Source organism: Notamacropus eugenii, chromosome 6 (genome assembly GCF_028372415.1).
Source record: "Notamacropus eugenii isolate mMacEug1 chromosome 6, mMacEug1.pri_v2, whole genome shotgun sequence".
Lineage (NCBI taxonomy): Eukaryota > Metazoa > Chordata > Mammalia > Diprotodontia > Macropodidae > Notamacropus > Notamacropus eugenii.
The window spans coordinates 226,483,522-226,496,870 of record NC_092877.1 but is presented as its reverse complement, the minus strand read 5'-3'; the positions used below and the strand labels follow the sequence as shown (position 1 = coordinate 226,496,870).

Genomic DNA, 13,349 nt, shown 5'->3' with positions numbered 1-13,349 from the left:
GAGGGCCACATGTGATCTGGAGGATGCAGGGGTTCCCTACCCCTGTTCTAGCCTGAAAGCAGGAGACCATCAATACATAATCTCCTAGTGCAGGATGGACCAGGAAGGAGAAAAGATGGTCCTGTTGTCATGTGAACCTTTTCCCAAATCCTCTTTTGTTTCTGCCCTAAGGTTACTGAGAAGCACCTCAGACACGGCAACTTTTCCTATTTCTGTTAGTTACAAAGTCATAGGATGGATCCCTGGAATTTTGTGAGGGCTGTCACTGACTTGGCAGGCAGGAATGAGGCTTTCAAGTATACATGACCTCCATTTTTCTGCCTTCCCAGATGTTGCATCAAGTACATACTGTATTTTCCTGAGGTTCAGCATCAGATATCCTGAGCTGGTATGCCAGTGTTCTAGAATAAGGAGTGGAAAGGAAAGTGCTTCCCTCAAGGTTTTTCTTAATTTCAAAGCTCAAGACAACATATTGCTGCCCTGGTATATTTATGGTAAACCAGTTTAATAATATGCCAACGCCAAAAGCAAGTGCCCCTCCTCAGCACTTTCCCCTGATGCTCCAAAATCTAAGGTCTGTTCTAGCATTTCAAGATAATCTTCATGAGTCAAGATTTCTATAGCCCTTTCCAATGAGGTAACAGATTTGTTCACATCCTTCATATACTCTGGAGGAATTGGAGGTCCTTAATAGAATTCCTGATGCCTTTAAACTCGGAAAGGGGGTAAATGTTAGAGCTTAGACTTGCCCGTAGACTGTCACTGCTCACCAAAAAACTGCCTGTCCATATATATTACAATATTACCAGCAGAGATTCCATGATTAAACATGCAACTTAAAATAAATTTTCACAAGATACATTTTTAAGTTCAGCCTTCAATATTGACATCAGTTCCTTAAGTATAAACAATCAAAAAGAGCCTTGATTTGTAACTTACTGATTTTCAGGGTATTCATGCTCACCCTGAAAATTTAATGATCTACTCAAGCCAGTAGGAGCTGACTCCAGCCCATTTCTGTTGCTGCCCACCTCCTGACTCAGGCCACAGAAGGAGACACAGAATTTTTGGCCAAAACATGGCCAACACAGGAATTTGTTTGATCATGTGTATTTGCTACAAGGGTTTGGCTTTTCTTCTTTTTTTCCCAAGGGAAAGAGAGGTGAGGGGAAGAGGGAAGAGAGAAAATAACTTTTTGTACATTGAAAAAGTAAAATTTAATTTATAAAAGAATACTGATAATGACAAAGATTAATAAAAGCTGCAGTGATTTCAGTAGCAGATTTACTTTTTAAACTAAATATACAGTTTGTTACTTAGGGACAAAAGAAAGTAGGGGCTGAAATTAAATTCACAGTCTGTTAATGAGATTATTTTTTCAGGTATACATATTTAAATACTAAAGTTTAGGCCACACAAACAAGCAAGGCAGTCTGGATATGTTAAATTTAATATATACTTCTAAAAAAACAGGCTATGTGTAATAGAGATTCACAGTTTGATAACACCTCTTTTTTCTGTTTCTTGAATGTGGAAATGTTGATGTTTGTCAGGTTTGTAATTTTTAAAAAAAGACAAAATTTTAAACCACCTAGAGAGCAATAAGTACTAAAAGTTTAAAGTCTATATATACACCAAAAAGTGATTTCTTTGCCTTCAAAATCCAAAGCAAGACTCTAATGTCATCCTGTCATTCTCACTGCAGCCTTTTTATTTTGCAAGGCTGAGATACCATTCATATGTCTCAATGTAACTATTTATTTATTAAAAAGATTATTTTGCCTTTTGATATAATAATAGTTTTATTAATAAGCTTAGAAGTTACACTAATCTTTTAATCAAACTCCCAAAAGCAACTATAATAAATTTGCTTTCTTTTGTGATTTCTCTAAAATTGTTCCATCTCTCCATCTTTTTGAAAAATAACTAAATCCAGGTTTAGAAAAAGAAACTATTGTCATTCAGTCATGTCCTACACTTCATGGCTTCATTTGGGGTTTTCTTGGCAAAGAGCAGTTTGCTATTTCCTCCTCCAACTCATTTTACAGATGAAGAACTATGGCAAAGAGGGTTAAGTGACTTGCCCAAGGTCACACAGCTGGTTAGGTATCTGAGCTGGATTTGAACTCAGGTTTTAACTCTAGACCTCATGCTCTAGGGGCCACTGTGCCACCTACCTGCCTGTAAGAGAGAAAAAAATTAACCCAGCTCAATATTCTTTTGAGCTCCTGAGTATGTGAGGTGAAAAGATGATGAGAAAGATGGATGGTATTAGTAAAAGGTCAGAGGAATTCTCATATCCTATCGTATGATGTGAGAAAAAAAGGCAGCATGTCATAAAGAAAAGGGAATTTGCTGTAGAGTCAGGAAGACTTGAATTCAAGTCCTTCTACTTACTCTGTGAATCTGGGCAAATCACTTACGCTCTCAGGGTCCCCAGGCAGCCTTTAGTACCATATAAGCTACAAACAAATTGCTTGTTCACATTGACAGTTTCCACGTTAGGAGTTCCCACTGATGAACTCACAGGTCTAGACCAAAAATTAGTTCTATAAATGATGAGAGAACCCACCCCATCCACCCATGCACCATGGCTAGGGAATGCTGTGTCACTAGCTTAGGTAGAATTCTCAACTTTCAGTAGAACAGGAAGGTACCTCACCTGGCCACTTCAGATTGATGGCAAATTCTACACTGACGAGCTAAGTCTTGGCTTTCCCTCTTACAGCAACCATAGCTGCGTAAGTAACCATGTCCCAGACTATGCCCGAGCAAAATCAGGAGGCAACGTATATGTGGAGTGCCAAAGAAAGAGTGAATGTTATGCCATCTTATGCCCAAAAGGAAGAACAGAGGTTATTTCTGGGTCTCAGTTCAGCTGGTCAAAATAGAGACCCTGGATAGACTCCAATGGTCAGAATTTTTTTTTAGTGTTTTATACCATTTTCGTGACTTGTCCAAGATCCTCGGTAGATTCTGGACCCTCCATAGACTGGAAGTTCTCTGGGGACAAAGGCTGCTTTTGCCTTTCTTTGTATCCCAGTGTTGGCACATAGTAAAGTGCTTATAATAGCGAATGCCTCTTGACTGACTGATTAATGTGGTTATTAAGTGATGACTAGAAAAAAAAGTCTCTCCTGATTCCCCACAGACCAGGGTGCTTTACCTTAGCTCATACTACTTTTCTATAGCATCTTTCCTCAGAATGGTCCCAAACTCCAAGAGTTACACATAACCAGAAAAAGAGATAATGCCTCTAACTTAAGTCTCTGCTAGTGCGTTTAGGCCTTGGTGACCACCCAGGTTACTAGTACTCCCCACCCCTACTCCCTAGCAAAATTATTTTATCCTGATTTTGTATACATTTCACATTTAGTAATCTCTACAGAAATTATTCCCCCTCTCCCGCCAGCAGAATGTAAGCTCCTTGAGAGAAGACACCGATTCATACTGTCTTTGTATTACCAGTAGTACCTAGCACAGCCATTGGTACATAATTTAGTAAATGTTTACTGAATCCAACTGAATTTTAAAATATTTTTTGGGCATATATTTTACATCTCCCAGGTAGATTGTGAACTCCTTGGGAGCAGTGACTATATTAGGATCATAGACTAAAGCTGGAAGAGACTTAAGAGTCACTCACCCCTTTATTTTGCAAGATGAAAAGGCAAGTAGCAAGTGGCAAAGGCAGAATTTGAACCCAGGTTTCCATCCCAGAACTTTTCCACTAAACCATTCTAAAGAAAAGTATAAATATAGGTTGGCAGCAGTGAGCAGCAGCATTATCACAGTATTTTCCTAAACCACCTAATGGACAAGTAAGTGGTATAGTGGATAGAGTACGGCAGATACAGCTTGAGTCCAAATCTGGCCTCAGACACTTATTAGCTGCATGACCCTGGGTAAGTCACTTAACCCTGTTTGCCTCAGTACCAAGAGGTACATGGCCACTGCAGCATATTTGGGGAGGAGGGTCAAGTTTGAGTCCCAGGCTCCACCACTGACTAGCTGTATGGCATCATGCAAGCCACCTTACCTCTAATTTCCCCACATGTTAAAACAAAGGGGCTAGAAACTACCATCTCTAAAGGTCATCTAGGATGACCTAATTTTAGTTCTGTGATCCCTAGAGGGAAAAAGGTCTCAAGGTGGCCCCACCTTTCCTCTGTGTCCCAAAGAGCAAAATATAGAGCCACAGGAATACTATGTGCTTGAAAACATAGGAAGGATCTAGGTGACAGAGGAAGTTTGATAATGAGACAAGATAAATGGGGAGTCATAGAATCTTAGCACTGGAGGACCAGCATCCAAATGGAGCGCGCATTGCCTCTGTAGCACTCCTTAATATATCTGGCTCCTTGTGTGTGTATACACACACACTTATATATGCACACACAAGGAGCGAGACATTTAGGTCTATAAAGCCATATATTTGTGTTTACTTACGTATATATATGTATGTGTACATGTGTATGTGCATACATATTTATTATATATTATGCATACATCAGAAAACAATAATGCAGCAGAGGTGGAGGCATTTAGAGCAACAGTAATTATACCAAGTTTTCACCTAAAGTTCTCCATTAAACAAATTAAGTACAACCTGCTCTCTACTAGAAGATACTAGGAAAAGAGACGACTAAAAATGATTTATTTCCTCCTTCTCAGAATGCTAAAACATCTATTATTTCTACGATCCATTTACGTACTGAATCCGTTACTCTCATATGTTGTCATTTAGATGTTTTGCATGTGGGTGTGTATCTTGGGGGCAAGACTCATGCAGGGCATATGGTAGGTGCTCAGATATTTAGTAGGCTTCTTCAACTGGAATATGACTCCCCCTCCCCCCTCCTGACACAGATGGGGTCAATACAGTGAGCTTGTCTGTATGACTGTTTGGAAATAGGAAGGACAAGGAAGAGGAAAATGCTGATTTCCAGTTTGCTCTCCCATGCCTATAGGAGTATAGCCCTGGGCAGCAATGAAAAAAATGAAGAAAGAGCCCAGATCAAATTGATAAATATCTAAATAATTGAAGACCTCTAAAAAGCCTAATAAGAATCTTGGAACTTATAAGAAATCATGCAATACATAAAGCTTATCAAGGTTACAAACTTTGGAAACGTGGAAAATAACAAACGCTATCTGTCAGGTACTAAAAAATAAGATGAGAAAGTTTTTTGGTTTTGGTTTTTTTAAAACAAGGATTCAAGCCCCAAGGAACTCCCATTTTCTATGACTATTTTTCTATGACTATTGATCCCCTTCCCCTGAACCAAGTCATCCATGATGGTCCACCACAATGGTTCACTTGGAACAACTCATGATTTTGATGGTAGCCATCTACATTCCACTTTCAGTCATAACTCCCTGGGAAATTCTGAGTACACTGGGGAAGACTGGCATGGTCTTCACCATTGGTGGACCAAAGTCAAGTCATCCATGCATTACCTGTCCCTGAATCCTCAGAGAACTCAGGAACCTTCCAAGTTGTTCTTGGCATGATCCCAGTGACTTGGTTCAGGAAGCCATGAAGGAGTAGCATGTCCATAAGCCCAGCAAACCCAGAGCTAAACCTCCTGCATGAGTGGTAACACTCTCCTGGCTGCTCCTGTCTTCTGAAATACACTGGGGGGTCAAAAACCTATTCTCCACTTGCCCTTTTCCCTGTCTTATCCCTTCCCATTTCCATCTGGCTCCTTAAATGAAGCAAGCTGTTCAAATGTAGAAGTTTGGTATTTGTTTGTGTGGGTGTGTGTTTTAAGTAAAACAAAAGCAAAACATCAAAAATGAAGACAAGAAAATTGGTTCTTTTTCTTTTTACTATTCATATCATGTAAGTGATTTCCAGCAGCCTCAATAATTTTGTTTACTTTGTATTCAACAGAAACTAATAAATTTTGAGCAGCCTTCTGAAAAAAAATATACATACCTATGTGTGTATATAGTTATATCTATATGTATACATATGTATATATATGATATACACATATGTATATTAAAATATACACACATATAGGATTTTTCTGAAGAATGATGGGGATGTATTGGATAATTGAATTTTTAGTAAATCTGCATTCCCACTAGAATAAATGGGATTTTCATAGTCTCAGGATTTTCCCAGAAGTCATAATATAATTTTGCCCAAAATAGTCCCAAATCCTTCCTAGTTAGCCAGGGTCAGAAAAAAAGCATAACTAAGGATTGCAAAGTAATAATTTTCCTTTGTTATATGCTTTAACCAAATCTAAATTGCTTTCCCCTTGGTCTTTTTTGGGGGACATTTTCCTGATTTCCGAGAGCTCTAAGCAAACCAACATTCCCAATAAAGGCAGTTTAACTCCCCATGAGATGTTGTGGAATAATTTACCCCAGTCCTGTGGGGTAAATTTATAGACCCTTATTATAGGACCTAGGAGTTCTGACACTCACTCTACTGAGTATTAGCTGTCCATCTTCAGTCCATTCTGTGGAATATCATACCTGAATTCTGAGGAAGCCACATCAAAAAGAATTGATTATTGTTTTTCCATGGGTCCTGATGGATAGTTAGGTCACAGGTTAAGAAAGAGGTATTGGCTATCAAAGGGTCTCAAGAAAGAGGGACGATGAAGCTAGAATTAGCATGGTTTATGGCAGGACATGGAATATTGAAGGAGAAGGTAATGGCCTGTCAGTCATTAATTAAAAAGGAATGATTGCATCAATATAGAAGGTGTGCCTATGGAATTGAACAGGGAGGTTTTAGGAAGAAAGTAGATTCCAAATCTCAAAAAGAAATTTCTAAGGATTATGAAGTGGAGATTTCAGAGATTAGCTGGGTTGAGTCATCAGCTGAGGAACTGACTGGTTTAGGGAACTACAGGAAACTATTTTAGTCCTGAAGGAAACAGTGTGATGACTGTGCTTACGTTTTATTATTAACTTTGATGGGAAGATCCTGTCTTAGGGATCATAGCGACACTGTTATCGGGATATACCATAGAAACATCCTTTGATGCTAAAGCTCAAGTTATTTGAAAAGAAAACTAATTTCTCAAGGACTAAGCTCCAGAAATGCTAGAATTTTTGAATATCTTCTTATAAACATACTTATCATCATCATCCTCATCATTAAAGATTTAGCCATCAGATAATAAGCCAGATTCTCTCCAAGAAATAAGTAACTTTTCAGGGTGGGAAAGAGTTAAAGTAAGTTATTACCAGAGAATTACTGAGACATTAGGGAAAATAAAGTCCAATATTTACTAAGTTCCCTCCATAAAATGCTACATAAATATGAAGTATTACGTATACATAGTATCATCAAAGTGAAATTATACTTCAAGGCTTCAGCGCTTTCATGGATCCATTTTCTTATCACGGGATAATCCCTCCAGTGGTGCCAATAGCAACCTACCAGTCACCAATCTCTTTACATAGAAGTGGTAGTTGAGTTTATGGGAATGAATGAGATTACTAAGGGAAAGATTGTAGAAAGAAAAGACAAAGAGACAAAAAATGAATTTTTTTCATCACATTTATCCCGTTGGCACTTAGTTGCTATTGAAACCAATAAAGAAAATCTGAACACATATTTACTTTGAATCTTGAGGTTTATTAAGATTTTCCCAATGCTACCCCAACCTAACCTTTTCATACCTGTCATTTTGATTGTATTTTCCTTACCTAAACACATCAAAAACTAAGGAAATTTCATCATCTAAATGAAATGGCAAGTGCTGTACTACGAAACTGATACCCAATCTATAATTCACAAAGGGAAATTTCAAATTCTCACCAAAAATCCAAGTAGCTTCTTGCTAAGTGCATTATTCTTGCTGATAGAGCTTTTGCGATTTGGGGATCACAAAAATATATTCTAGAGCTGCACATGAAAGAATCTATGAAACACATCAGAAAGTGACTGGGAATCCCAGCTAGAGAAACTGTAAGTAAGATAAAAAAGGACACACTTCTCAGTCTTATAAATCTGGAACCTTAAAAGTGGTAAGAACGTGGGAGACATAAGATAAAAAAAATAGAAGAATTGAATGCTCCAGATTGAGGCCAATAATGCAAACCAAGTAAAACTCATTCAAGGAACAAACTAGGAAATTGCCTCCCTATGTTGAAAAACTATAAGGAATATTCCCTTTTTGATGTGCATATGGAACTCTGACTCATGCTGCAGATTCAGGGAACATGGCATATGCCCAAAGCTGTCCTTTCCATTCCGTGTGCATCATTTTGATTTCATGTGCATCTATGCTAATTTCCTTTCTCCAGCCTATTATTTAGGCCTTAGCAGGACAGATGTGCTGTTTTACAGGGCAATAATCCACTTGGTGGGTGGATAACCAGGAGGCCTTTGGTCTTCATCATTTACTTCAATAAGAAAACTAGACTATTGCCTTGTAAAACAGCATGTGTTCCATGCCCTGATTTCACATGTAACCTAACCTATGGAACATCTTCTGGACTGCCAGCCAAATATATAAATGTTTAGGAGGATAAAGAGCAGCACGAATGCATCTGGGGGGGAAAAATTTTAATCATAGTTAAAATCAATGATGCAATTTTAAAATGTAAATTAGTCACAGCCATCGGGCCTGACCAAAATTCAGCCCAGGCCTGAAGGCAGGGAATTTTTTTTCTTAAAAAACACAAAACTCATCAAGATGAAAAAGTGACCCACAATCCAGTACTTTAGGTTGCTGATGAACTATCTCATTGGCTGTATCATTACTAGGGCTGGGAAGTATATAAGCACAGCTGGGGAAAATGTCATGAACTGGGTTTTATGGTTTTATGGAGAGGCAGGGTAGTGTGAGGGAAAAAGCACCAGACGAAGAGTCAGAAGACCTGCATTCGAATTCTAGTTCTGTATTCTCTGAGGCTTAGTTTCTTCATCTATAGAATGGGGACTGCCAGTTTGACAGCAGGTACTTAACACTACCCTACCTCAGAGAGTTGTGATGAAGTGCCTTGCAAGGAAAACTGCAGGCTACTAAGCAGGGAAATTCTTGACCCACCAAGGAGGAGTGACCACTCTGCCTACAGGGAATGTTTGCCTCAGCCCTTTACTAAATGGTTTCCTCCCTAGCAACTTCTTATCTTATGGGCATCAATTATTTGTGATAAATTTTAATAAATAAGTAAATATTATTTAAAACTAATGATAATGAAAGCGGAAAGATGCCATTGATCATTGATAAAGAAATATGTCAAATCCTACGATCTTATCTGTGTCATGCCTTTCATTCTGTATAGTTTAGAAGCAATGAAGGAGAAGAAGGAAGGAAGGAAGGAAGGAAAGGAGGAAAGAAGTAGGAGAAAGTGCTTTGTACAGAATTAATACAAATATGAACTATATAAATACGATCTATTATTTATGGATTGTTGGTTTGTTTGTTTTGTTTTTAGAGTTCAGTCTTTCTCTAGGCAGCATTGGCTGCCTTTCAATAGTAGATAAAGAACTGATCTTTGAACTAGGAAGGTATAATTTCAAATCCAACCACTGCTACAGTTGGCTATGGGATCTTTAGCAAGTTACTTAAGAGAGTATTATCTTCTCTCTAAGAAGATAAGTTTCAGAGAAGGTGCCAACATAAGCTGGCAGAAGAACCTCTCTTCCCTATGAGTTCCCTATCCCAGTGATCACAGGTTCAAGGGTAGTTAAAATTGGCTTTATTCAAAAAGAGACCTAACTTTATTATAAATTCAGGCACAGGTCTGAAGGATTTTGTACTATAATTTTGGAGAGCTTCCTCATGTTGTATAATACTAATCTAATGACCTCACGAACTGGGAAGCAAGCAGGTGAGGGGGAGAAGGAAAGTAGGAATGTGAATCCTGACAAAAGTGTCCCTAATAGTAATCAATGCCATAATCCCTGATGGAGCACATAGAAACAACTTTAATATACATATGTACATTATCACTGCTAACAGCATGTAGAAACCACATCCCCAGTCCATCAAAATCATTGCCAGTGCTCACTTGCACTTTGAATCCTGAAAGTAAGGTATCTGGAAAGACAGAGATGAGAAAAAGAAGCTATTTGTTTCAGATTCTAGTCATCTAACCTGGTACAATACAAAAATACAGTTAATATTTTCTTCTAACAAACTCTTGCCAACATCTAAATATCTTTAGGAGCAACATCATGGTCCGTGTTGTTTCGTTTGTCTTAAGTGATATGTCAGCAACCTGAATCCTTTCTATTAATTTCACACTTCAAGCTTTCTCTATATAGTCTTATAGTAATCATAATAAAGGACATTCACATAGCCTGTTAAGGCTTACAAAGTGCTTATACATATATCATCTCTTGCCATCCTCAACCACCTATTTTCTCCATTTTAAAGATGAAGAAACTAAAGCTTAAAGATCTACTTATAACTCACAGCTAGTATGAATAGAAGAGGGAAAATTCTGAATCCCGATATCTAATGACTCCAAGTTCTGTACTCCTTTCCACGCCACAATCCTTACTATATCACTTAAGTATGCACTAACACTGTATTCTGTTATGGCTCAAGATAAGTATGTTCTCCTCAAACAGCATTTTTAAAATGAAAGTTTTAAAAGTTAATCAATTATCACAGGATATTACCGTTTTCCAGTTTTTAAGCAAAGACTTTTTCCAAATATTATGTATAGGAAAAACACAAGACAGAGTACATTATAATAAATATTCATCTACCTGGCAACTGACTTTGCAGATCAATCTACTTTTGATTTCTTCTTAATATCCAGAGTTAAACTTCGTGCATGTCTTCCCACACATTGTGATTGGGTGTTTTTCATTTTCTTTAAAACCCTGCACTTCCCTCCTCCTTTTTCCGCCCTTCCCAATCCTTTTGGGAGGAGGGGAAATCAATGTTGTCTTTGTTACTTACTTTGGCCTTCTCAAAAGTCTATGTAAGAAAAGTCAGTATGATTCAGGTGGGATCTAATGTTCTTGTTTCACAAGTGTGTGCGCAAAGGAAACCTATAATTTCCAAGCATTCTTTCAGGAAGTTTGTATTCTCTGTTTTCCAGGGAGCCTTTACTTTCCATGGGAGTATGATAGACATGCCATTACTGAAGCAGGCACAGAACATTGTTACGCTTGCCACAGCCATCAAGAAAAAATGATCTGCTAAAAGAAACTCTCCCCAGGTGGGCGGAACATATACAGTGGGTTTCTTAAAGAGGGACTGTCACACTGGGGACTTGTTAGTATGCCAGATTGGAATATAATTCCATTTAGAACTCATGTTAGTTTTTATTTTAGTTAATATACTGGAGCACTTCTCCCAGCTACACCTTATTGGAAAGATGGGCTTTCTCCCCTTTGGCCCCAAACTTAGGATCTTACAGTTTTTTCCTACTATGATGTACAAACTGTGATGTCCAACCAATGGAAAAAAAAGGAGTTTGAGAGGATACTGAACTCTTTTTCAATAAGATGCTTCCCAATTACTCTCACTTTGTTAGCAACTGCTGTTCACTTGTTAGAATGAAATCACAAGCTATTCTGGGCCTCGAATGTATCCTTTTATAAAATATTAGACAAAAAGAATGTATCCTTTTATAAAATGTTAGACAGAAAGAATGATGTCTGCTTCAAAAATATGGAGGAAAATAATACGGGAATGAATACATCACTTTTATTTGCTTATAAAAATATCCTTTTAAAAATAAATCTTCCAGGTTGGGTTCTAGATTTAATAAAAAAAATTTTTTTAAGAAGTATATGTATACATGAAAGAGACTTTATCCTGTGTGAATGTTTTGGGTCCCAGATAATTAAAAAATAAACTCAAGAAATCTCCAGACTCTCTGATGTCACTACCCCCCCCCCCCTTTTTATTTCCCTGTTTAACTGTTTGCCATTCAGGCTATTTCCCCTCCTGTAAATGTATGGTGGGGACAAGACTCCATCTGCAATAAACTTGTACTCTGAGAAGACACAATACAGCTGAACTGGTGCATATGGTCTCCAGTCAGATTTGCATCACATTAGAGATCCAGCTACAGGTCATATGGGCGGTGTGGTTAACGGGCTTAGTAAAGCTGTTTTGAAGAGGTTAACCCAGCTTGTAGTAAGGGTAAATAAACATAACAACCGGCCATTGTTCTCCATTCAGCATGTACTCTTATATGGAAGGCTAAAGGGTATTGAAGCCGCCGAGGATCAACTTGTGGTTGCCAGAGGACGCCAATGAAGTTTGAAACACCAACAATCACAGATTTTGTTTCTTGTTCCTCATTAAATCATGAGCTTTTGTGTCCAGACTCTGAACGACTGTTCTTTAAGAAATTAACAGAATGGGAAGTTTTAAACTCTGCACCAACCTTTTCATGACCTACACAGCAGCAATGCTGCTGCACTTAGACAAACACCACGGGGAAGGCTGTTCTGTTTATTTAAATTTGTAAATAGAAAACAGTTGTTTTTTCGTTTCATTTTTCCCCAGACCACCCCGTCCTTCTCCCCCATGTCCCTTTTGCATGGTCCTATATGGCCCCGACAACATCTCCCAACCAGGGGCTGATCTTTCTTCCCTAGCTGTCCCTGCTGAATGGCTATTTTTAATCATTTTCACCTCAGAGGTTTTCGATGAAAACAGACGATGTAAATAAAAGTTGCAAAATGAGCAGAAAGTAAAGCATCCCAGACTGAAACTACACACTGGAACCTCCACCCCAAGCCAAGAAAGGTGCAACCGGAAAGGACAGGGCTGTAGCAAACAGAGCTCCACTGGGAGCTTAGTTCCTAGCAACCAGCTCCAGTCCCTGAAGCTGGGTTACAGAGAGAAAACTTAGCGCATGGAAATGATCCAGCTCATTAAGAAGCTCTTGGTCCTGACCTTGCCAAGGAGCAGGACCAGACTGCCTCATTTCACCCACTAGTCAACCTTGAAAGGGGTCAGTGCCACCCGTACTCCACCTTAAATTAAGAGTATGAATCAGAATCTTCCCAAACTGAGGAAATGATTTCCCTAACTCAGGTGGATCAGAAATTCCCATTTGTAGGGCTTGGGAGGGTCAAGAAATAGGAAGCAAGGACCCAGATACCCACTGAGATCCCCTCTGGAAAGGCCCAAAGCAAGACACAAGAGGTAACCAAAGGTGTTTGAATTGGGGGAGGGGGAGAAACAGGAAGTGGAGAGGAAATAGGAACCTGGCCCAAAAACCCTTTCTGTTTTACAAACTCAGAAGACACACTCACCCATGAGGCAACATGGTATAGTGGGTAGAGTGGTGAACTTGGGGTCAGGAAGAGCTGCTTTGGACAAGCATTAACTGAATGGCTTTGGGAAAGTCACTTAAGCTCTCTTGAACTCTGTTTTTCATCTTATAAAATGAAG

The 13,349-nt window shown here is 38.6% G+C and overlaps 1 protein-coding gene across 2 annotated transcripts in view; it reads left to right on the top strand.

Annotated features, from left to right (window-relative positions):
* CLYBL (citramalyl-CoA lyase) overlaps window positions 1–12,273 on the top strand; it is a 369,958-nt gene extending 357,685 nt beyond the window's left edge. Inside the window, exons 8-9 of one of the 2 annotated variants that reach the window (XM_072622047.1) lie at window positions 11,035–11,154; window positions 12,126–12,273. In XM_072622047.1, coding sequence (XP_072478148.1) covers window positions 11,035–11,130 — 96 coding nt within the window. In that variant the 3' untranslated portion in view covers window positions 11,131–11,154; window positions 12,126–12,273. Of the gene's footprint in view, window positions 1–11,034; window positions 11,812–12,125 lie in introns of those variants that run through there. The other variant, XM_072622048.1, reaches the window with a different exon arrangement.
* Window positions 12,274–13,349: the final 1,076 nt, after the last annotated feature.